General features: G+C 43.1%; 1 protein-coding gene across 7 annotated transcripts in view; it reads right to left on the bottom strand.

The window, feature by feature from the left end:
• The window catches only part of KMT2E (lysine methyltransferase 2E (inactive)), a 141,641-nt gene that overhangs the window by 32,479 nt on the left and 82,486 nt on the right, over positions 1–26,676 (bottom strand). For 6 of the 7 annotated variants that reach the window (XR_008892626.1, XM_056573524.1, XM_056573523.1 and 3 more), the window contains 3 exons: positions 14,789–14,898; positions 14,308–14,569; positions 3,496–3,594 (listed from right to left, as the gene is read on the bottom strand). Coding sequence is in view for 6 of the 7 variants with exons in the window: in XM_056573524.1 (XP_056429499.1) it covers positions 3,496–3,594; positions 14,308–14,569; positions 14,789–14,898 (471 nt within the window). In the remaining variant the exon portion in view is untranslated. The remainder of the gene's footprint in view (positions 1–3,495; positions 3,595–14,307; positions 14,570–14,788; positions 14,899–26,676) is intronic. The other variant, XM_056573527.1, reaches the window with a different exon arrangement.

Raw genomic sequence — 26,676 nt, 5'->3', positions numbered from 1 at the left:
GGGCTGTGATTGGACAGATAAATCTGGGCATTTTTTTTTTCTTGGAAAGCAGCTATCAAGTATGCATAGCAAAAATTGCTAATGTTCGTTTTCACAGTTAACCCCTTAATGACCACGGACGTAAATGTACGTCCTGGTGCGGCGGTACTTTGCACACCAGGACATACATTTACGTCCAGTACGTGACCGCGAGCATCGAAGCGATGATCGGGACATGTGCGTCAGGTAAAGGACCCACCGGTAATGACCGGCATTCCACGATCGCGCGGATGTCTGCTATTAACCCCTCAGATGCTGTGATCAATACAGATCACGGCATCTGCGGCAGCATTTTACAGATCAGCTAACATGGTGGACTGAGGTAACCTCACCTGCCTCCGCTGCCTTCCTGGCTACTTCTGCTCTGGTCTGAGATGGAGCAGACCAGAGCAGAAGATATCCGATAAAACTGATCAGTGCTATGCCCTATGCATAGCATTGAAAAATATTAGCAATCAACTGATTGCTATAAATAGTCCCATTCGGGGACTATTTAAAGTGTAAAAATCAAGAAATAAAAAAAAAAGTTATAACAATTTGAAAAATCACCTCCCCAATTAAAATGTAAAATGTCCCTTTTTCCCATTCTACCCCTAAAAAGTGTAAGAAAAAAAATAAAAAATTTATACATATTTGGTATTGCTGAAAAAAAAAAGGGACAAAATTGCTGCTTTTGTCACATTTTATTTTAAAAAAATAAAATTTTTAAATAGAAGTTTTATATACACAAATGTGGTATCACAATAAAAAGTAAAGATCATGTAACAAAAGATGAGCCCTCATACTGCCGCTTATACGGAAAAATGAAAAAGTTCCTGATACAGAGGTGTCTGTGCAGAGCAGAGAGCACTGTGGTTAGATTGGTAAGAACTACACAGCTTCCTCCGTAGCATATAGCAGCTAAAAAGTACTGGAAGGATTAGGATTTTTTTAATAGAAGTAATTTACAAATCTGTATAACTTTCTGGCACCAGTCGATTAACTCCTTAACGACGCAGGACGCATATTCACGTCCTGACCCGCAGTGACCCCGCGTCATATCGGGTCGGTCCCGCCGGCAATCAAGGACTGGGACCCACAGCTAATACAGGACATCCCCGATCGCTGTGATGCCTGGTATTAACCCTTCAGACGCGGCGATCAAAGTTGACTGCTGCATTTGAAGTGAAATCGCGGCCTCCTGAACAGCTTGCAAGACACTAGGAGGATCCCTACCTGCCCCCTGCGTGTCCGATTGCCAAATGACTGCTCCGTGCCAGAGATCCAGACTGATCAGTGCCATGTTAAAGGGGTTATCCAGGAAAAAAACCTTTTTTTTATATATCAACTGGCTCCAGAAAGTTAAACAGATTTTGTAAATTACTTCTACTAAAAAAATCTTAACTTCAGAAGCTCATAAGTACTGAAAAGATTAAGGTTGTTCTTTTCTGTCTAAGTGCTCTCTGATGACATGTGTCTCGGGAACCGCCCAGTTTAGAAGAGGTTTGCATTGGGGATTTGCTTCTAAACTGGGCGTTTCCCGAGACGTGTCATCAGAGAGCACTTAGACAGAAAAGAACAACCTTAACTTCAGAAGCTCATAAGTACTGAAAGGATTCGGATTTTTTAATAGAATTAACAAATCTGTTTAACTATTTGGAGCCAGTTGATATAAAAAAAAAAAAAAAGTTTTTTTCCTGGCTAACCCATTTAATGCATGGCAGTAAACCGTGTAAGATCAGTGTGTGCAATGTTATAGCCCCCATGGGGGCTATAACATTGCAAAAAAGTAGTGTTAATAAATGTGATTTAACCCCTTCCCTAAAAATAAAAAGTCAGAATGAACCCCAGAAAAAAAACAAAAAGCACCACACTATGTAAATAAAAATATAAAACATGTGTGGTATCGCCGCGTGTGTAAATGTCCAAACTATAATATATTGTTAATTAAACCGCATGATCAAAGGCGTACAAGTAAAAAAAAATTTAAAAAGCGTATTTTTGGTCACTTTTTATACCATAAAAAAAATGAATAAAAAGCGATCTAAACAAAAATGGTACCAATAAAAACTTCAAATCATGGCGAGAAAAACATCCCCATATGCGGGATAAAAAAAAAAAAAAGTTATAGGGGTCAGAAGAGGACATTTTCAAACAAATTTTTTTTCCTGCATGTAGTTATAATTTTTCCCCAGAAGTACGACAAAAGCAAACCTATATAAGTAGGGTACCATTTTAATCGTATGGACCTACAGAATAATGATAAGGTGTCATTTTACCGAAAAATGCACTGCGTAGAAACGGAAGCCCCCAAAAGTTACAAAATTTAGTTTTTCTTCAATTTTGTCGCACAATGGTTTTTTTTTCCGTTTCGCCGTGGATTTTTGGTTAAAATGACTAATGTCACTGCAAAGTAGAAGTGGTGGCGCAAAAAATAAGCCATAATATGGATTTTTAGGTGAAAAATTGAAAGGGTTATGATTTTTAAAAGGTAAGGAGGAAGAAAACGAAAATGCAAAAACTGAAAAACACTGAGTCCTTAAGGGGTTAAAAAAAATATATTTGTTTTCCACTGGAGTACCCCTTTAACTATGACTGCACTTCTTGCCAGGCCACTCAAATGTGATATTAGCATTAGGGGAGACCTATCTGGCTTTTACAACCATTTTTGGTATGCACAAAACACTTCCACACAAACAAAATTTAATTAAAAAAAGCCTTGTTCTGTATGCTACAATTCAGAAACCTAGGAACATAATTTTAAGTATGAGGCAGGGCCATTAGGAGGAAGCGACCTCGGCACCCAACCAAACACTTGGATCACCAAAAAGAAAAGCTTAGATACATCTGTTGCACTGTCATGACACTTATTTCATTCAAGTCTTATAATACCTCCTGAAAGGTGCAATCATTTAGTAACCAATAAAAGTAGTAAAGAAATAGGATATCTTTTTATTTATTTATTTATTTCTATTTTTTTAAAGCACAACTAGCATCACCTCTGACCATTTTGAATATAGGGAGAAAGACATGAAAGTGATACAGATAACAGTTTACCATATTTTACTTCATAAAATTTAAGAGCCATCTGGAATGAATGCACCAAGCAAGCCATTTATTAGCAAATGATGCACAAAAAGGAAGCAATCATAAGGCTGGGTTTCCACACAGGTTTTTTTTTGGCATTTTTTGTTTCTGAAAACTGCCATTGCATTTTTTTGAGCCAAAGTGAGAAGTGGATTCAGCAGGAAGGAAAAGTATAAGTCCTTCTGTAATATTTCCCATTCTTGAATACTCCTCTGGGTTTGGCTATAAGGGGGGGGGGGGGGGGGGGTAGCCAGAAAAAAAAACCTGTGTGCAAACCTAGCCTTAAAATGATTTAGTTCTTAAGGATAAGAGGAAGCAACAGTCCGCATGGGAAGGGCAATGGTCACTTAAACCAAGTGACATTAACTAGCTAATATCTTCCCAACTTACCATCTTCCTTTTCCTCTCTGCAATTTGCTCCTCAGATTCCATTTCTACTTCATTGCTAACAGGTGTATTTTCTTCTATATCATCAATAAAATTTGGCTCCTGAAAGATGGAAATGACTGCTTTATAGAAGCTCTACTGCACTACTTAAGGGATACTAAGACTAAAATAGCTACTGATCTATTTAAAGGTCTTCTGTAGTGCAATAAACATCCCCTATCTGAAGGATAGAGGATAACGTTATAGATCGCAGTGGATCCAAGCACTGGGGCCCCCAGGATCTCCTGGACGGGGCCGCAGCAGTATTCTGGAAAGGGGGTGTTCCGCCCCCTCCATGTACCTCAGAGATACATGGAGTGGGCATGTCTGCTGCGGCTTTCTGCTGGGGACGAAACTGCACTTCCTGCAGACTGCCGCGGCCCCATCCAGGAGATCCCGGGGGGCCCAGCGCTCGGACCCCCCCCCGCGATCTATAACTTATCCCTTATCCTCTGGAGTACTCATTTAAGGAAAAACTGCCAATTACTGAAATTGCAAGGTTACTTGGGTCAAGAAGCAACAGGATAAATGACAGTTCATTAATTTAATAGAAGTGGTTCCACCCAGCATGTAGTTAAAGGGGTTTTCCAGTAGTTGTATCAGGCTGAGAAAGGGGTAAAACACATTTACTCAAGATCTGCCTGAAATACTGCAATGACATTGTGCAGAAGACAATGCAGCCAATTAGTGGCCTCAGCATTCTCTTTCTGCAAGTACAGCACAGGACCATGGAGGCCAGTGATTGGCTGCAGTGTGTTGTGTGCAATGCACAAGGATACCACCACAGCACTTCTGCTGGTGGACACCCCAGCAGCAGCGGCAAACCATGTTTTATTTTGAACCCCAGTTTGTATACAATTTATTTATTTATTTTTTTTTTTTAAGATTATTGGAAAACACATTTAAAAGCTTACAAAATGCTAAAATAAGACCTTCTGTAAGGTTACATGGGTGATTTATAAAGTAATATAAATAAATACATTACTAGAATTTTCATCAGTGATCAACATAATTCAAAACTTCTACACTATTGGTAAATGACTGAGTGGTACAATGTCCTAAATTCATTTCTTAGCAGTAACTTTCAGTTGTTTTCTTGTATTTTACATATGGTGACAACCCAACACCAAAAAAAAAGAAACTGGGAAATGGCCCCTTAGAGTACGTTCAGACGCACAGGGTCTGCTGCATATTTTGTTCTGCCGATTCTGCTGCCCATTAACTTTAAAAGGAAAACTGTCAGTAAACTCCCCCCACACTAACCAGAGGTACTGGCTGGTAGTGCAGGGGACATTGATCAATATGCTGCCTACCATGCCCCGATCCGCCCCGCCGTTCACCCATTATCGTCATTCATCTGCATACGCAAATGAGCTGCTAACTGGCACAGGCGGGGTTAACAAGGCTCCTTCTGGCACTCCGGCGTCAGCGCTGCCTGGCTTATGAATATTTCTACCCTCCCTGTACTGGACTCCAATGAGGAGGGAGAGGATGAATATTCATAAGCCGGGCCACGCTGCGGACGTGCGGTGCTGATGTCAGAGTGCCTGAAGGTGCCTTGTGCCAGTTAGCAGCTGATTTGCATATCCTGAAGAATAATGAAGATAACTGGCGAATGGCGGAGCGGATCGGGGCATGGTAGGCAGCACATTGATCAGCGTCCCCCGCACTACCAGCCAGTACCTCTGGTTAGTGCAGGGGGAGTTTACTGACAGTTTTCCTTTAATGGATAGCAAAATCAGCTGCAGAAAATATGCACCAGATTCTGTACGTCTGAACATACCCATACGCTAAATTATACTGGTTTTAGTATATAAAAATAATATTTTTTTCAACAGTGTATTTTTTATAAACAGAGCTTTTCACTTTGCTATGTTGCAAAAAATTACATGCGTAAGTATTCAGACTCTTTACTTAAAGCACCTGCAGCAATGATTACAGTCTCCAGTTTTCTTGGGTATGATGCCACAAAGTTTGCACCTGGATTTGGGATTTTTTTTCTTCCATTCTTTAACTCTGTAGATCCTCTGAAGCTCTGCCAGGCTGGATGGGGACTGCCGGTGGACAGCCATTTTTAAGTCTTCCCAGAGACATTCGATTCAAGTCAGGGCTCTGCCTGGGCCACTTAAGGGGGTACTCCGATGAAAAAGAAATGTTTTCAAATCAACTGGTGCCAGAAAGTTAAACAGATTAGTAAATGACATTTAAAATGTTAACCCTTCCAGTGCTTATTAGCTGCTGTATACTACAGAGAAAGTTGTGTAGTTCTTTCCAGTCTGGCCCCAGTGCCCTCTGCTGACACCTCTGTCCGTGTCAGGAACTGTCCACAATACAAACAAATTCCCATAGCAAACCTCTCCTGCTCTGGACACTTGTCGACACTGACCACAGTGCTCTCTCCTGCCACTTCTGTCTGACTGGAAAGAACTACACAACTTTCTCTAGAGCATACAGGAGATAAGTACTGGAAGACTTAAGATTTATAAATAGATGTAATTTAAAATCTGTTTAACTTTCTGGCACCAGTTGATTTGAAAACATGTTTTCCAGAGGAGCACCTCTTTAACAGGAGTGGATTAAGGAAAACTCCTGTGTGTCCTTGCTTTCTGCTTAGGGTTATTGTCTTTTTTGAAGACAAACCTTCAGCCAGTATTGGTCCAGAGCGCTCAAGATCAGGTTTTCGTTAAGATTATCTATGTACTTTGCTTCATAAAGCTGTCCCTCAACCATGACCAGTATTCCTGTCCTTACGGCTGAAAACCCCCCCCCAACAGAATGATGCTGCAACAACCATGCTGCACTGAAGGGATATAGACAAGTAGAGCGCTCCTAGTGTGATAACGTATTGTAAAGAAGAGATGGAAAACAAGCAAAAATGCTCACCGAGTATAGTTATACTGCGACCAAGTACAACTATGGTGAAAGTGTGGAATAACCCTTCAACGGGCGAAGAACGGCAGCCGCTCCTGGCAACACAGGTGAAGCACTCAGACGGATCCCTCCAAGGAAGAGCCCAGGATAAAAGCAGCGCACAAGACTTCAAAAGGTAAAATGGTTTATTTACCCGGCATGCAACGCGTTTCACTGGACAACTAGCTTCATCAGGCATGCCTGATGAAGCTGGTTGTCCAGCGAAACGCGTTGCATTCCGGGTAAATAAACCATTTTACCTTTGAAGTCTTGTGCGCTGCTTTTATCCTGGGCTGTTCCTTGGAGGGATCCGTCTGAGTGCTTCACTGAAGGGATGGTATTGGGCAGGTGATGAGAAGTGCCTGGTTTCCTCCAGACAATTGAAGTCAAAGTTTATTTTTGGTTTAATCAGACCAGAGAACCTTGTTCCTAACAGTCTCACAGTTCTTAAGGTGCTTTTCAGCAAACAGGCATTTTCCAGATTGGTTGAGTGCTGCAGTTATGGTTGACCCATGTCTTCCCCCCCCCTTTCTCTATCCCTTTATTGTACAGGTAGCCTTGACATAGGCATCCGGTATGAAATATAATCTGTTTTTGACGGATTGGGACAGAGACCGAAACGTTTTGCACATTTGCAGGACTGAATAGTTATGTTTTGTGTTCTATTTTTATATGTTTATGCTGGACTATCCTATATATTTTTCTCCGATTATACACTTTGATCGATTACCTTTATACATCAATGCGTGAGATGTATACTGTATTTTCTCTGTATTTAACCCCTTAAAGGAGTAGTCCAGTGGTGAACAACTTATCCCCTATCCTAAGGATAGGGGATAAGTTTGAGATCGTGGGGGGTCCGACCGCTGGGGCCCCCTGCGATCTCCTGTACGGAGCCCCGACAGCCCGCAGGAAGGGGGCGTGTCGACCTCCGCACGAAGCGGCGGCCGACACGCCCCCTCAATACAACTCTATGGCAGAGCCGAAGCGCTACCTTCGGCAATCTCCGGCTCTGCCATAGAGCTGTATTGAGGGGGCATGTCGGCCGCCGCTTCGTGCGGAGGTAGACACCCGCTATCTGGCCGGAGAGCCTGGCCCCCGTACAGAGAGATCGCAGGGGGCCCCAGCGGTTGGACCCCTCGCGATCTCAAACTTATCCCCTATCCTTAGGATAGGGGATAAGTTTTTCACCACTGGACTACCCCTTTAATGACACAGGGCATTTCCAAGCCCTTAAGGACACAGGGTGTATGGATACACCCTGCACATTTCCGGCCCCCGCCGCTAGCCGGAGGGGAGCCGGTGCTGGATGCCTGCTGAAAACGTTCAGCAGGCGTCCCGGAATATCGCCCAGAGGGGTCATGATGACCCCCCCCATGTCTGCGATGGCCGCAGATCGCTAAACAATTCAGACCAGCGATCTGCGGCGGATTCCGGGTCAATCGGGTCTCCAGTGACCCGGAATTACGGGCTGATCAGGGCCGTCTCTGACAGCCCCGAACAGCCATAGCCAGCAGGGGTGAGGTGGCACTGGTGCCACCTCACGATCGCCCTGATTCGTCGGCCGGTTTACCGGCCGACCAATCAGGGCACCTGCAGCGGGTGTCACTCCCGCAACCCGCTCCGCCCCTCTTCCGGAGGACATGATCGGATGTGGGAAGTGGCCCCCGGGAGCTGGGGACCCCGATCCCCGGCGTTCCTGTTGGGATCGGGGCCCCAGGAGCGACGGCGGCAGTGAGGGACTGACTTGCTGCGGCGGCGTGGATCTGTTGGAGGTGAGTGACAGCCTCCTGCTGTTGCTTAGCAACAGCTCCCAGCATGCAAAAAGGGCATCAGCTAAAGTGCATGCTTGGAGTTGTAGTGGTGCATCTGCTGGTTGCATAACTACAACTCCCAGCAGGTTGCATAACTACAACTGCCCGTTGGCTGTCGGTGACTGCTGAGAGTTGTAGTTTTGCAACAGCTGGAGGCACACTGGTTGTGAAACACTGAGTTAAGTAGCAAACCAGTGTGTCTCCAGCTGTTGCATAACTACAAGTCCCAGCATGCCCTTCCGCTGTCCGTACATGCTGGGGGTTGTAGCTTTTGCAACAGCTGAAGGCACACTGGTTGCAAAACACTGAGTTTGTTACCAAACTCTGTGTTTCACAACCAGTGTGCCTCCAGCTGTTGCAAAACTACAACTCCCAGCATGCACTGATACACCGTACATGCTGGGAGTTGTAGTTTTGCAACAGCTGGATGTTTCTCCCCCCCCCCCCCCCCAATGTCAATGTACAGGGTACACTCACATGGGCGGAGGTTTACAGTAAGTATCTGGCTGCAAGTTTGAGCTGCGGCACTACTGTGAACCCCCGTCCGTGTGACTGTACCCTAAAAACACTACACTAACAAAAAATAAAATAAAAAGTACAAAACACTACATATACACATACCCCAACACAGCCCCCCTCCCCAATAAAAATGAAAAACGTCTGGTATGGCACTGTTTCCAAAACGGAGCCTCCAGCTGTTGCAAAACAACTACTCCCAGTATTGCCAGATAGCCACTGACTGTCCAGGCATGCTGGGAGTTTTACAACAGCTGGAGGCCCCCTGTTTGGGAATCACTGGCGTAGAATAACTCTATGTCCACCCCTATGCAAATCCCTCATTTAGGCCTCAAATGCGCATTGAGCTCTCACTTTGGAGCCCTGTCGTATTTCAAGGCAACAGTTTAGGGTCACATATGGGGTATCGCCGTACTCTGGAGAAATTGTGTTACAAATTGTGGGGGGTATTTTCTGCTATTACCCTTTTTAAAAATGTTAAATTTTTGGGAAACCAAGCATTTTAGGTAAAAACATTTTTTTTTTTTTTTTACATATGCAAAGGTCGTGAATCACCTGTGGGGTATTAAGGTTCACATTACCCCTTGTTAAGTTCCCCGAGGGGTCTAGTTTCCAAAATGGTATGCCATGTGTTTTTTTTTTTTTGCTGTTCTGGCACCATAGGGGCTTCCTAAATGCGGCATGCCCCCAGAGCAAAACTTGCTTTCAAAAAGCCAAATTTTACTCCTTCTCTTCTGAGACCTGTAGTGCGCCAGCAGAGCACTTTTCACCCCCATATGGGGTGTTTTCTGAATCGGGAGAAATTGGGCTTCAAATTTTGGGGGGTATTTTCTGCTATTACCCTTTTTAAAAATGTTAAATTTTTGGGAAACCAAGCATTTTAGGTAAAAATATATATATTTTTTTACACATATACAAAAGTCGTGAATCACCTGTGGGGTATTAAGGTTCACTTCACCCCTTGTTATGTTCCCCGAGGGGTCTAGTTTCCAAAATGGTATGCCATGTGTTTTTTTTTTTCCTTTCTGGCACCATAGGGGCTTCCTAAAGGTGACATGCCCCCCAAAACCATTTGTCGCTCCTTCCCTTCTGAGCCCTCTACTGCGCCCGCCGAACACTTTACATGGACATATGAGGTATGTCCTTACTCGAGAGAAATTGGGTTTCAAATACAAGTAAAAAAAATTCTCCTTTTTACCCCTTGCAAAAATGTAAAAATTGGGTCTACAAGAACATGCGAGTGTAAAAAATGAAGATTTTGAATCTTCTTCACTTTGCTGCTATTCCTGTGAAACACCTACAGGGTTAAAACACTTACTGAATGTCATTTTGAATACTTTGGGGAGTGCAGTTTTTATAATGGGGTCATTTGTGGGGTATTTCTAATATGAAGACCCTTCAAATCCACTTCAAAACTGAACTGGTCACTGAAAAATAGTGAGTTTGAAGTGAAAAATGTCAAAATTGCTGCTGAACTTTGAAACCCTCTGGTGTCTTTCAAAAGTAAAAACTCATAAATTTTATGATGCCAACATAAAGTAGACATATTGTATGTGTGAACCAAAAAAAAAAATTATTTTGAATATCCATTTTCCTTACAAGCAGAGAGCTTCAAAGTTAGAAAAATGCTAAATTTACTTTTTTTTAGATCAAATTTGGAGATTTTTCACCAAGAAAGGATGCAAGTTACCACAAAATTTTACCACTATGTTAAAGTAGAATATGTCACGAAAAAACAATCTCGGAATCAGAATGATAACTAAAAGCATTCCAGAGTTATTAATGTTTAAAGTGACAGTGGTCAGATGTTCAAAAAATGCTCTGGTCCTTAAGGTGAAAAGGGGCTCAGTCCTTAAGGGGTTAATACCTCTGTATTGATGCTCTCCCTACTATAAACCGGTGGATTTTTACTGTTCCAATAAAACGAATAAAAAAAATTTCCTAAAAAAGTGGTTTTCCTAAACTTTGACAAAAATAAAATTATGGAAAAAATGTTAACTTTCTTTTAAAATTCTTTATAAAGCACAGTAAAAGTTACGTTGTTCCATGTTTCCTCCATTCAATTAGGTTGTCCAGCGAAAATGTTAATTTAACTTAAAGGGGTACTCAGCCCCTGGCATCTTATCCCCTATCCAAAGGATAAATAAAAATAAACATATATGGTATCACCGCGTGCGGAAATGTCCGAATTACAAAAATATATCTAATTAAACCGCTCGGTCAATGGCGTACGCGCAAAAAAAAATCCAAAGTCCAAAATCGGTATCGGCAACTACCGGACCCCACCGCACCGCGACCGCCCATCCCCCGCCCCCCTGCCGTGTCGCACCCCCACCGCACCGGCCCCATTGCCTCCCCCATCCCCAGTTTTATAATTACCTGTTCCCGGGGCCCACGCAACTTCTGGCTTCTGCTGCATCATGCGTTACGCTGTGCGCAATGACGAGCGACGTGACGTCACAGTCAGTCCGCACAGTGACAGCTCAGGAGGACGCCACCGGAGCCAGATGTAGAGTGGACCCCGGGCCCAGGTAATTATAAAACCGGGCATGGGGGAGGCAATGGGGCCGGGGCGGCGCGGCGAGCGGTGCGGCGGTGGGGGGAGGGAGCGGTGTGGCGGCGGGGGGGGGGGGGGGGGAGGGAGAGCGCTGGCGGTGATAGGACTCAGGACCCCCGGACAGGCAGGGGGAGAGAAGCGGGTGGCAGCGGCAGCCTATGGCACCGCAAAAGCCACTGCAGTGCATTGATTTAAAGCGCCCACTTTTAATCAATGATCTGCAGTGGTGTCGCGGGGGGATAAAAAGCAAATAACTTATACCAGAATATCGGTATAAGTTATCGGCTATCGGCCCTAACCTGCACCGATTATCGGTATCGGCCCAATAAAAACGATATCGGTCGATCCCTAAAAACAACAATTATATGAATTCCATCAAGTCAATTTAGAAACATTTCAGAGCCCCAGTCAATTCATAGTTCTGACTGTGTAAAAGAAATGAAGGAAAAATGTAAAATGTGGGAACACAGCCTTAGCGAGGCAAGGCCAAGTGCAGCCTGAGATTAGCAGCAATCATGAGCAAAAACTGCAACCTAGAATGCATTGTGTAGGAGGACTCCTAGTACATGCCAACAATATACTCAATCAATTATTTGGTCAAGAGGCCCATTTTGGCCTTAAGGACCAGACTAGAGATGAGCGAACTTACAGTAAATTCGATTTGTCACGAACTTCTCGGCTCTCATCCGAGGTTCTCATTAACTGCCGAGCCGAGAAGTTCGCAACTAATCAAATTTACTGTAAGTTCGCTCATCTCTAGTCCAGACCAATTTTATTTTTGCATTTTCGTTTTTCTCCTCCTCGCCTTCTAAAAAACATAACTTTTATATTTTCATTTACAGATGAGTATAAGGCAGTGGTGGCAAACCTTTTTGAGCCCGAGTGCACGAACCATAATGCACGCCAACTTTTTTCCCCTCAAAGTGCCAGCACAGCAATGAAATCAGAATACACATTAGCTTGGCAGTATAGTTCCCCCACATTAGGTGCAGTACAGTCCCCCCACATTAGGTGCAGTATAGTTCCCCCCACATTAGGTTGGCAGTATAGTTCCCCCACATTAGGTTGGCAGTATAGTTCCCCCACATTAGGTTGGCAGTATAGTTCCCCCACATTAGGTTGGCAGTATAGTTCCCCCACATTAGGTTGGCAGTATAGTTCCCCCACATTAGGGTGGCAGTATAGTTCCCCCACATTAGGGTTGGCAGTATAGTTCCCCCACATTAGGGTTGGCAGTATAGTTCCCCACATTAGGGTTGGCAGTATAGTTCCCCTACATTGGGTGTACTATAGTTCCCCACATTTGATTGGCAGTATAGTTCCCCCACATTGGGTGCAGTATAGTTCCCCCACATTAGGTTGGCAGTATAATTCCCCCCCACAAGGTTGGCAGTAAAGTTCCCCCCACATTAGGCAGGCAGAGCGCCCCCACATTAGGCAGGCAGTGTCCCCCCACAGACATACAGCCTCCAGCCATACACAGTGTATGGCTGGAGGATGTATGTCTGGTCTGTGTCGGAACACCGAAGATGACGTCCCGCTGGTCACTTACCATGCGCGCGTCATCCTCGGTCCTCCCCGATGCTCCGTTCTGCTTTACGGGCGCACGCATGGGACATCAGTGAAGTGACGTCCCTGCGTGCTCTACCTCCTGGCGGTCCCTGCGTTTTTAAAGCTAACGCGGGACTGCAGAGAGGTAACCGGGACATGACCTTTCGGGACACAGGGATGTCCGGAATGTGACGGGGGCCTGTGGCCATAGGTTCGCCATCACTAGTATTCGCCATCACTGGCTTATCTTTTGCGCGACCAGTTTACCTTTGTAATGACATCACTAATTTTACCATAAAATGTATGGCGCAACCCAAAAAATAATATTTTTGTGGTGAAATGAAAAAAAAAAGGGGGTGGGATTTAGCAAATTTTGGAAGGTTTGGTTTACACGCCGTAGAATTTATGGTACAAATAACATGGTTTTCTTTATTCTGTGGGTCAATACGATTAAAATGATACCCATGATTAAATACTTTTCTATTACTGTGCTGCTTAAAAAAAAAAAAAAAAACCAACCTCAAACTTTTTAACGAAATTAGTACGTTTGAAAATCCCTCTATTTTGACGCCCTATAACATTTTTTGTATAAGCAGCGGTATGAGGGCTCATTTTTTGCGCTGTAATATGTACTTTTTTTTAATACCACATTTGCATATATAAAACTTTTAATACACTTTATATTAATTTTATGGGGAATATGATGTGACAAAAGCAGCAATTTTTTTTTTAAGTTTACGCAGTTCCCCATATGGGATAATTAACATATTTTAATAGTTCAGACATTTACGCACGCGGCAATACCAAATATGTTTATTAAATTTATTTTTTACACTTTTAGGGGGTAAAATGTGAAAAACAGACATTTTACCTTTTTATTGGGGAAGGGGATCTTTCAAATTTTTTTTTTTATACATATTTTATAAATATATTTTTTCCTTTTTTTATTTATTTTTACACACTTTAATAGTCCTCATAAGGGACTATTTATAACAATCAATTGATTGCTAATGCTGTTCAGTGCTTTGCATAGGGCATAGCAATGATTAGTATTATCTGTCATCTTCTGCTCTAGTTTGCTCGATCTAAGACCAGAGCAGGAGATACCAGGAGACGGCCAGAGGCATGTAAGGGGACCTCCGGCCGACATTACAGATGATCGGATCCCCATGGCCACACTACTGCGATCTGTATTGATCAGAGCATTTGAGGGATTAATGGCGGACATCGGGGAGATCGCTGATGTCCGCCATTATTGGCAGGTCCCCGGCTGCTGATAGCCGTTCTGGTGCTCGCGGTCATGACATAAATGTACGTTATGGTGCGTTAAGTACCACCGCACCATGACGTACATTTACATCCGATGTCGTTAAGGGAAAAATAAAAAGGTCAAACTTATTAACCTAAAAGACAGTAATAAAGCCTTACCTGGTTGTTAGATATGGACAGTCGAAGAGGGGAAAGCTTCCTCTGTTTATCTGGTGTTTTCAGTTTGCCAATTGCTACATCATTGTCTATAAGAAGGTTTTGATTTTGAGTCTCTCTCTCTTTAGATATATCCTTTTCTTTCCTTCCTTTTTTTCTCCTAGTATCATAACCACTGTTAAAATTTTCTGTTGGTTCAAAACTGGATCGTAGCACTGGGCACTCCGGATTGTCTTTGAGACATGCACAATCCACCTTGTATTTGCTGGGGAAAAAAAAATAAATAAAAAATTATACAATACATGCAGTTTTCCAGGTGAATTTCACATGAGGAATAATTGAAGAAAACTAGAACAGCAGTAGTAACATTTCTTTTAATAAACTGTTAATTTAAGTGTAATTTCACTTAAAATAAATCCTGTAATTGAGGACATTCAGAACTAAACCATTTACACTGCATAACCAGATAAAATACCCGACTTACCAATTTGCATAATCAAAGTCAAATGCAATCGTAACTTCTGCACCTTTTGGAATGTTTGAAATTGAATAAATATATAAATGAATTGTTCCTTCTTCAACTATATGCCGAACCTACAATATGAAAATATAAGCAAGTTGAAATGTTAAATACCAAATCCCAAAACAAGATCAGTAGCCTGCATAAACTCACTTTCTTGACCCCTCAAATGGGCACTGTCAGACACAAAAACATTTGATACGTTGTAAAGCATGCAAAAACAATAGGTTTTGCAATTGCCTTCATTAGAAAATTTTAAGTATTTCATTCTGAAAAAGCCAGTCAAACAACTCCCAGAATGCACTGACAGACCGTACATGTTGGGAGTTGTAGTTTTGCAACAGCTGGAGGCACATTGGTTGTAATCACTCAGCTAGTCTGTTTTCCCCACGTGTGTCTACAGCTGTTAAACTACAACTCCCACCATGTACGGTCTGTAAGTGCATTCTGGGAGTTGTCATTTTGCCACAGCTGAAGGTTTGGGGTCCCCCCCCCCATGTGAATGTACAGGGTACATTCACACGGGCAGGTTTACAGTGGATTTCCTTCTGCAAGTTTGAGCTGCGGCAAATTTTCCGCTGCAGCTCAAACTCCCAGCGGAAAACTTACTGTGAACCCCCGCCTGTGTGAATGTACCCTAAAAACACTACACTACCAAATAATAAAAAGTAAAAAACACTACATATCCACCCACCCACTACATATACTCCCCCCTCCCTTCCCCCCCGAATAAAAAAAAAAAAAAAGTCTCATACGGCAGTGTTTCCTAAACGGAGCCTCCAGCTGTTGCAAAACCACAACTCCCTGTATTGTCGGACAGCCATACACTGTCCTGGCAGGCTGGGAGTCTTGCAACAGCTGGAGGCACCCTGTTTGGGAAACACTGCTGTAGGGTTTTACTGTAGGTAACCGGGTCCGCCCCTATTGCAAATTTCTTATTTAAGCCTCAAACGCGCATGGCTCTCTCTCTCACTTCAGAGCCCTGTCGTAATTCAAGGCAACAGTTTAGGGCCACATATAAAGGTATATCCATATTCGGGAGCAATTGCGTTACAAATTTTGGGGGGATCTTTCTCCTTTTACCCTTATGAAAAGGTAAAGTTGGGGGCTACACCAGCATGTTAGTTTAAAAAAAAATTTAAATGTTTACACTAACATGCTGGTGTTGCCCCATACTTTTCATTTTCACAAGAGGTAAAAGGAGAACATGACCCCCAAAATTTGTAACACAATTTCTTCTGAGTACGGAAATACCCCATATGTGTACGTAAAACGCTCTGCGGACTAACTACATGGCTCAGGAGTGAGAGCGCCATGTACAGGCCTAAATTGGTGATTTGCACAGGGGTTGCTGATCGTTACAGTGGTACTGACATGAACGAAAAAAAATAAAATAATATAATATAATATAATATAAATATATATATATATATATATATATATATATATATATATATATATATATATATATATATAACCACATGTGACCCCATTTTGGAAACTACACCCCTCACTGAACGTAACAAGGGGTATAGTGAGCCTTAACAGCCTTCAGGTCTTTGACAAATTTTCGTTAAAGTTGGACACGAAAATTAAAAAAAAAAAATTTCCCCTGAAATGCTGGCGTTACCCCAAATTTTTCATTTTCACAAGGGGTAATAGGAAAAAAAAGACCCCCAAAATTTGTAACCCCATTTCTTCTGAGTATATAAATAGCCCATATGTGGAAGTAAAGTGCTCTGCGGGCGAACTACAATGCTCAGAAGAGAAGGAGCGCCATTGGGCGTTTTTTTTAGAGAGAATTAGGCTGGAATTGAAGGCTGTGTGTGTTTACAAAGCCCCCATGGTGCCAGAATAATGGACCCCCTCCACATGTGACCCCATTTTGGAAACTACACCCCTCACGGAATGTAACAAGGGGTACAGTGAGCATTTAGGGGGGCATTTTCTCCCATTACCCTTTGTAAAAATGGTAAATTTGAGAAAAAACTCTGCACTTTAGTGAAAAATGTTTTTTCTTCATTTACACATCCAAATTTAAAGATAAGTCGTCAAACACCTGTGGGGTGTTAACCTCTTCAGGACCCATGACGTATGCATACGTCTTCACACCCTGGGTCTTAAGGACCCATGACGTATGCATACATCATGTCTTTTCCTGGTCTCCGCCGCTCACCCGGCGGAGATCGGAAGCGGATCCCTGCTGAAATCCTTCAGCAGGGATCCAGGGCAAACGCCGAGGGGGGCCATGTATGCCCCCATGTCGGCGATCGCCGCAAATCGCAAGGGAAATCGCCCTTGCGATCTGCGGCGATACCGGGCTGATCGGGTCTCTGGGACCAGACCACCCGGTAATTTCACATGATCCTGGCTGTCACAGACAGCCAGGACCATGCTAACGTATAGGAGCGAGGTGGCAAGCCTGCCACCTCCTCCTATTGCCTGCGATCTGTCGGTTAGTTAACCGACCAATCGCAGGAGGGGGGGCGGTTACCTCCTCCCGTCCTGCCCGGCCCATGAAGGTCCGGAGAGGACGGGAGGAAGACCGGAGGACGCGGCGGGGGACGGGGGAGTGCTGGGGACCGGCCCCGGTACTTACCTCGTCCCTGAAGACCCGGATCCCGGCGAGGAAGATGGCGGCGACAGGTGAGTAGATCTTCAGCCGCAGTCGGGCCCTTTACAGCAATGCACGTCGCCGTAAAGCGACATGCATTGCTGTATTGGGACCCTATATACTACAACTCCCAGCATGCCCAGACAGCCCTTGGCGCCTGGGCATGCTGGGAGTTGCAGTTTGCAACATCTGGAGGTTCACAGTTTGGAGACCACTGTGCCCTTCCAGATGTTGCAAAACTACACATTCTCAGCATGCCCTTACTGTCCAGGCATGCTGGGAGCTGTAGTTCTGTAACATCTGGCCCTTCAGATGTTGCAGAACAACAAGTCCCAGCATGCCTGGACAGTTTTGGCATACTGGGAGTTGTAGTTTTGCAACATCTGGAAGGGCACAGATTGGGAACCACTGTATTAGTGGTCTGCAAACTGTAGTCCTCCAGATGTTGCAAACTACAACTCCAAGCATGCTGGGAGTTGTAGTTCGGCAACATCTGGCTATAAAGATGTTGCCGAACTACTACTCCCAGCATGCCTGAGAATGTTTGGGAGTTGTGGTTTTGCAACAACAGGAGGGTACACTGGTTGGGAAACATTGTCTGTTTCCTAACTCAGTGTTTCCCAACCCGTGTGCCTCCAGCTGTTGCAAAACTATAACTACCAGCATGCACTGATAGACTGTGCATGCTGGGAGTTGTAGTTTTGCAACAGCTGGAGGTCCCCCCCTTGTGAATGTACAGGGTACATTCACATGGGCAGGGGGCTTACAGCGAGTATCAGGCTGCAGTTTGCGATGCAGCTAATTTTGCGCGGCAGCTCAAACTCGCAGCGGGAAAATCGCTGTAACCCCCCCCCCCGCCCGTGTGACTGTACCCTAAAAACACTACACTACCACAAAATAAAAAGTAAAAAACAGTACATATACACATACCCCTACACAGCCCCCCTCCCCTCCCCAATAAAAATGAAAAACGTCTGGTACGCCACTGTTTTCAAAATGGAGCCTCCAGCTGTTGCAAAACAACAACTCCCAGTATTGCCGGACAGCCGTTGACTGTCCAAGCATGCTGGGAGTTTTGCAACAGCTGGAGGCACCCTGTTTGGGAATCACTGGCGTAGAATACCCCTATGTCCACCCCAATGCAAATCCCTAATTCAGGCCTCAAATGCACATGGCGCTCTCACTTTGGAGCCCTGTCGTATTTCAAGGCAACAGTTTAGGGTCACATATGGGGTATCGCCGTACTCAGCAGAAATTGCCTAACAAATTTTGGGGGGCTTTTTCTCCTTTCACCCCTTATGAAAAGGTGAAATTGTGGTCTACACCAGCATGTTAGTGTAAAAAAATAAATTTTTTATACTAACATGCTGGTGTTGTCCTATACTTTTCATTTTGACAAGAGGTAAAAGGGAAAAAAGCCCCCCACAATTTGTAATGCAACTTCTCCCGACTACGGAGATACCCCATATGTGGGCGCAAAGTGCTCTGGGGGCGCACAACAAGGCTCAGAAGGGAGAATGCACCATGTACATTTGAGGTGATTTGCACAGGGGTGGCTGATTGTTACAGCGGTTTTGACAAACGCAAAAAAAAAAAAAACACATGTGACCCCATTTCGCAAACTACACCCCTCACGGAATGTAATGAGGGGTGCAGTGAGAATTTACATCCCACTGGTGTCTGACAGATCTTTGGAACAGTGGGCTGCGCAAATTAAAAATTTTGTACAGCCCACTGTTCCAAAGATCTGACAGACACCAGTGGGGGTAAATGCTCACTGTACCCCTTGTTACGTTCCTCAAGGAGTCTAGTTTCCAAAATGGTATGCCATGTGGGGGTTATTTTGCTGTCCTGGCACCATAGGGGCTTCCTAAATGCGACATGCCCACGAGCAAAATTTGCTCTCAAAAAGCCAAATATGACTCCTCTTCTGAGCATTGTAGTTCGCCCATAGTGCACTTCATGTCAACTTATGGGGTACCTCCATACTCAGAAGAGATGGGGTTACAAATTTTGGGGGCTATTTTCTGCTATTAACCCTTGCAAAAATGTGAAATTTGGGGGGAAGCACACATTTTATTGAAATTTTTTTTTACATTTTTTACATATGCAAGAGTCGTGAAACACCTGTGGGGTATTAAGGCTCACTTTATTCCTTGTTACGTTCCTCAAGGGGTCTAGTTTCCAAAATGGTATGCCATGTGTTTTTTTTTGCTGTTCTGGCACCATAGGGGCTTCCTAAATGCAACATGCCCCCCAAAAACCATTTCAGAAAAACGTACGCTCCAAAATCCCCTTGTCGCGCCTTCCCTTCTGAGCCCTCTACTGCGCCCGCCGAACACTTTACATAGACATATGAGGTATGTGCTTAGTCGAGAGAAATTGGGCTACAAATAGAAGTATACATTTTCTCCTTTTACCCCTTGTAAAAATTCAAAAATTGGGTCTACAAGAACATGTGAGTGTAAAAAAAGGAAATTGTGAATTTTCTCCTTCACTTTGCTGCTATTCCTGTGAAACACCTAAAGGGTTAAAATGCTGTCTGAATGTCATTTTGAATATTTTGGGGGGTGCAGTTTTTATAATTGGGTCATTTGTGGGGTATTTCTAAGATGAAGACCCTTCAAATCCACTTCAAACCTGAACTGGTCCCTGAAAAATTGCGATTTTGGAAATTTTGTGAAAAATTGGAAAATTTCTGCTGAACTTTGAAGCCCTCTGGTGTCTTCCAAAAGTAAAAACTCGTCAATTTTATGATGCAAATATAAAGTAGACATATTGAATATGTGAATAAAATAAAATAATATTTGGAATATCCATTTTCATTACAAGCAGAGAGCTTCAAAGTTAGAAAAATGCAAAATTTTCAAATTTTTCATCAAATTTTGGGATTTTTCACCAAGAAAGGATGCAAATTACCAAAAATTTTTACCACTAAGTTAAAGTAGAATATGTCACGAAAAAACTCTCTCGGAATCAGAATGATAACTAAAAGCATTCCAGAGTTATTAATGTTTAAAGTGACAGTGGTCAGATGTGCAAAAAATGGCCGTGTCCTAAGGTGTAAAATGGCTGGGTCCTTAAGGGGTTAAGGCTCACTGGACCCCTTGTTATTTGCATGGAGGGGTGTAGTTTCCAAAATAGTTTTGTGCTGTTCTGGCAACATAGGGGCTTTCTAAATGTGACATGCCCCTCAAAAACCATTTCAGAAAAATTCAGTCTCCAAAATCCCATTGTTTCTTCTTCCCTTCTGTGCCCTCTACTGCGCCGGCCGAACACTTCACATACACATATGAGGTATTTCCTTACTCGAGAGAAATTGGGTTGCAAATTTTGGGGGGCTTTTTCTCCTTGTAAAAATTCAAAAACTGGGTCTAAAGAAAATTAGAGTGTAAAAAATGAATATTTTGAATTTTCTCCTTCACTTTGCTGCTATTCCTGTGAAACACCTAAAGGGTTAACACACTTTCTGAATGTCATTTTGAATATTTTGAGGGGTGCAGTTTTTATAATGGGGTAATTTCTGGGGTAGTTCTAATATGAAGAACATGTCAATTTTATGATGAAAATATAAAAGTAGACCTATTGTATTTGTGAATCAATGTATCATTTATTTGGAAAGTATGTTTTCCTTACAAGCAGAGAGCTTCAAAGTTAGAAAAATGCTAAATTTTCAATTTTTTCATCAAAATTTTTAATTTTTCACCAAGAAATGATGAAAGTATCAACAAAAATTTACCACTAACATGAAGTAGAATATGTCACGAAAAAAAAAAATCTCGGAATCAGAATGAAAAGTAAAATAAAAAAAAAAAATTTTGTTGGATCTGACGGGTACACTTTAGGGAACAAGCTTTTTTTCAGTTTTTGCACTTTCGTTTTTTGCTCCATACATTTTAAAAATCATAACCCTTTCAATTTTGCACCTAAAAATCCATATGATGGCTTTTTTTTTGCTATTCTACTTTGTAATGACATCAGTCATTTTACCCAAAAACCTATGGTGAAATGGAAGAAAAAAATCATTGTGCGAAAAAATGTAAGAAAACGCCATAAATTTTGGGGGCTTACATTTCTACGTAGTACATTTTTCGGTACACATGACACCCTATATTTATTCTGTGGGTCCATACGATTAAAATGTTACCTTACTTATATAGGTTTCATTTTGTATTACTTCTGGAAAAAATCATAACTACATGCACGAAAATTAATACGTTTAAAATGGTCATCTTCTGACCCCTTATAACCTTTTTTATTTTTCCACGAACAGGGCGGTATGAGGTCTAATCTTTTGCTCCGTGATCTGAAGTTTTTATCGGTACCATATTTGCTTTGATCAGACTTTTTGATCGCTTTTTATTAATTTCTTTATGGCATAAAAAGTTACCAAAAATACGCTATTTTGGACTTTGGAATTTTTTTGCGCATACGCTATTGACCGTGCGGTTTAATTAACAATATATTTTTATGGTTCAGACATTTACGCATGCGGCAATACCACATTTTTACTATTTTTATGATTTTGATGTTTTATTAGGGAAGGGGTTAAATCACATTTATTAGCTAACTGGCAGTGTATTCTCTCGTTTTAGACGCCACGATCAACTTTGATTGTGGCGTCTAAAGGGTTAATACCGGACATCAGCCCATTAGGTGATGTCAGGTATTAGCCGCGGGTCCTGCTTGCTGATAACAACTGGGACCCCACAGTTACGAAGCGCGCTCAGCTTCTGAGCATGCTTCACAGATCGGGAGCCAGCAACAGTACGTAAATAAACGTCCGTGATTGTTAAGGGGTTAAAGAGGTTATGCGGGGGGCATATATTAACCCCTTCCCGCTATTGGACGTATGCATACGTCCAGGCGAACTACACGTTCGCGTAAATGGACGTATGTATACGTCCAAGCGATCTCCTGCTCTGCCGCGGGAGAGATCGCCGGCGGGACTCAGCTGTCAATCACAGCCGGAGTCCCACCGCAGCTGCCGGGGCCGCGATCGCGCTGGTCCCGGCAGCATTAACCCCATAACCTCCTATCCCTGCTATTGATCGGCCGGAGCGACAGACCAATAGTAGACTGGGGGCGGGGTTAAAGTTCGTTTCCCACCCATCGGTGTCCGGGCACAGCGGGGGGAATCTTGTAGTAGCGGCGGCGGTGGTCACTTACCCGGCGGCGGAGCTCCAGATGGCAGCGGCGGCTGTGATCATGGCGGCGGTGGAGGAGGGTATGGCGGCGGCGTGTCCGGGAGTCTGTTGCCTAACATCTGGAGGGCTACAGTTTAGACACCCCCTGTCAGTGATCTCTAGCCTGAACCCCATCTTGCAAAACTACAACTACCACCATGCCTTGACAGCTGTTTGCTGTGTTGGCATGCTGGGATTTGTTGTTTAGCAAGATGGGGTTCAGGCTAGAGATCACTGACAGTGGTCTCTAAACTGTAGCCCTCCAGATGTTACAAAACTACAACTCCCAGCATGCCCAGACAGCAGTTTGCTGTCTTAGCATGCTGAGATTTGTAGTTTTGCAACATCTGGAGGGCTACAGTTTAGAGACCACCGTCAGTGATCTCCAGCCTGAACCCCTCTAAATCTTGCAAAACTACAACTCCCAGCATTCAGGAACAGCAAATGGCTGTCTCCGCATGCTGGGAGTTGTACTTTCATGCCTCCAGCTGTTGCATAACTACATCTCCTAGCATTCCCTTTGGCAATCAGTACATGCTGAGAGTTGTAGTTCTGCAACAGCTGGAGGCACACTGGTTGGGAAATACCAAGTTAGGTAATAGTTCTATTACCTAACTCAGTATTTTCCAACCAGTGTGCCTCCAGCTGTTGCAAAACTACAACTTCCAGCATGCACGTTCTGTCAGTGCATGCTGGGAGTTGTAGTTTTGCCCCCCCTCCCATGTGAATGTACAGGCTACATTCACACTGGCGGCGGATTACAGCGAGTTCCCCGCTTCAAGTTTGAGCTGCGGCAAATTTTCCGCCACAGCTCAAACTCCTAGCGGGAGACTCGGTGTAATCTGCCTACAGTGTGAATGTAACCTAAAAACATTACACTACACTAACACAAAATAAAGAGTAAAACACTACATATACACACATACACTGCACCCCCCCCCCCCCCCCAATAAAAATGAAAAACCTATCCTGCGGCAGTGTTTCCAAAACGGAGCCTCCAGCTGTTGCAAAACAAAAACTCCCAGCATTTCCGGACAACCACTGACTGTTCAGGGATGCTGGGAGTTTTGCAACAGCTGGAGGCACCCTGTTTGGGAATCACTGGCTTAGAATACCCCTATGAAAATCCCTAATTTAGGCCTCAAATGCGCATGGCGCTCTCACTTTGGAGCCCTGTCATATTTCAAGGCAACAGTTTAGGGCCACATAAGGGGTATCACCGTACTCGGGAGAAATTGCCCAACAAATTTTGGGGGCTTTTTCTCCTTTTACCCCAAGTGAAAAGGTAAAGTTGGGGTCTACACCAGCATGTTAGTGTAAAAAAAACAAAAAACATTTTTGTACACTAACATACTGGTGTTGCCCCGTACTTTTACATTTCACAAGCGGTAAAAGAAAAAAAGCCCCCAAAATTTGTAATGCAATTTCTCCTGAGTACGGAGATACCCCATGTGGGCCCAAAGTGCTCTGCGGGCACACAACAAGGCTCAGGAGTGAGAGCGCACTATGTACATTTGGGGTCTAAATTGGTGGTGATTTGCACAGGGGTGGCTGATTTTACAGCGGTTCTGACATAAGCGCAAAACAATACATACCCACTTGTGACCCCATTTTGGAAACTACACCCCTCACTGAATGTAACAAGGGGTATAGTGAGCATTTACACCCCACAGGTGTCTGACAGATCATTGAAACAGGGGTCTGTGAAAATGAAAAATAAAATTTTTAATTTGCACAGCCCACTGTTCCAAAGATCCGTCAAATGCCAGTGGGGTGTAAATGCTCACTGCACCCCTTATTACATTCCGTGAGGGGTGTAGTTTTAAAAATGGGGTCACATGTGGGGGGGTCCACTTCTCTGGCACCACGGAGGGGCTTTGTAAATGCACATGGCCAAATTCTCTCTCCAAAAGCTCAATGATGCTCCTGCTCTTCTGACGTCCACTTATGGGGTATTTCCATACTCAGAAGAGATGGGGTTACAAATTTTGGGGGGTATTTTCTGCTATTAAAATGTAAAATTTGGGGGAAAACAAGCATTTTAGTGTAAAAAAATATATATATATTTTTTTACATATGCAAAAGTCGCGAAACACCTCTGGAGTATTAAGGTTCACTTTACCCCTTGTTACATTCCCCAAGGGGTCTAGTTTCCAAAATTGTATGCCATGTGGGTTTTTGTTTTTTTTGCTGTCCTGGCACCATAGGGGCTTCCTAAATGCGGCATGCCCCCAGAGCAAAATTTGCTTCCAAAAGCCAAATGTGACTCCTTCTCCTCTGAGACCTGTAGTGCGCCAGCAGAGCACTTTTCATCCCCATATGGGGTGTTTTCTGAATCGGGAGAAATTGGGCTTCAAATTTTGGGGGGTATTTTCTGCTATTACCTTTTTTAAAAATGTAAATTTTTAGCTAAACCAAGCATTTTTGGTAAAAAAAAAAACAATTTTTTTTTTTAACATATGCAAAAGTCGTGAAACACCTGTTACGTTCCTCAAGGGGTCTAGTTTCCAAAATGGTATGCCATGTGTTTTTTTATTTATTTTTTTTTGCTGTCCTGGCACCATAGGGGCTTCCTAAATGCGACATGCCCCCCAAAAACCATTTCAGAAAAACGTACTCTCCAAAATCCCCTTGTCGCTCCTTCGCTTCTGAGCCCTCTACTGCGCCCGCCGAACAATTTACATAGACATATGAGGTATGTGCTTACTAGAGAGAAATTGGGCTACAAATTCAAGTATAAATTTTATCCTTTCACCCCTTGTAAAAATTCAAAAATTGGGTCTACAAGAACATGCAAGTGTAAAAATGAAGATTTTGAATTTTCTCCTTCACTTTGCTGCTTTTCCTGCAATTTTTACAATGGGGTAATTCATGGGGTATTTCTAATATGAAGACCAAATCCACTTCAAATCCACTTCAAACCTGAACTGGTCCATGAAAAATAGCGAGTTTGAAAATTTTGTGAAAATTTTTTAAATTGCTGCTGAACTTTGAAGCCCTCTGATGTCTTCCAAAAGTAAAAACACGTACATTTTATGATGCAATTATAAAGTAGACATTTTGTATATGTGAATCCCCAAAACTTTTTTATTTGGAATATCCATTTTCCTTACAAGCAGAGAGCTTCAAAGTCAGAAAAATGCAAAATTTTCAATTTTTTCATCAAATTTGGGGATTGTTCACCAAGAAAGGATGCAAGTTACCACAAAAATTTACCACTATGTTAAAGTAGAATATGTCACGAAAAAGCAATCTCGGAATCAGATTGATAAGTAAAAGCATTCCAGAGTTATTAATGTTTAAAGTGACAGTGGTCAGATGTGCAAAAAAGGGCTGCGTCCTAGAGGTGAAAATGGGCTACGTCCTTAAGGGGTTAAGCCCTTCCCAACCAATGATGTACATGTACGTCATAGGTTGGGTGAGGGGAATATTGTGCAGGGCCGGGAGTCAAATCAGTGTCATAACCGGCAGATGCCCGCTGCTGGAAGCAACTGACTTCCGGTTATGACGGACATCAAAGCTTGCTCCGATGTCCTTAAATTAAAAAGGTAAATGCTTTGATCAATAGAAATCACGGCATTTAAACATTACATGCTGGCAATCTCTGTTGTCCAGGGGGACAACAGGGCTGTCGTTGAGTCTCTGTGGAACAACAGGGACTTCCGCAACCTTCCTGGTCCTCAGTGGATCAGCAATTGCTCATGGCAGCTCTTAGCAATTGGGTGCCAATGACATAGACCAATGTAACGCAATAGCAAAAAAGGTGTGTGTGAAATCACCCCCTTCACATGGTAATGAACATTATTTTATTTCCCTTTTTCAAATTTTTTTTTATGCAAACATTATCCAAGTTAAGTATCAGTGGAATCACACTGACCCATAGAATAAAGTTTTTTATTTTGCCTTATATATTTTTTTTTCTGGCTTCGTAATACATTACATGAGAAAAAGTGTGCCAATGAAAAGTACAACTTGTCCCACTACACTTTTACTCCAGCGCTCCAGTGGTGCCTCCGGTTGTCCCGCTCCGGACCACGACAGTGATCCTCTTC

This window comes from Hyla sarda, chromosome 4 (assembly GCF_029499605.1).
Source record: "Hyla sarda isolate aHylSar1 chromosome 4, aHylSar1.hap1, whole genome shotgun sequence".
In the NCBI taxonomy this organism is placed as follows: domain Eukaryota; kingdom Metazoa; phylum Chordata; class Amphibia; order Anura; family Hylidae; genus Hyla; species Hyla sarda.
Note: the sequence above shows the minus strand (reverse complement) of the source record. Positions and strands in the feature narration are given on the sequence as shown.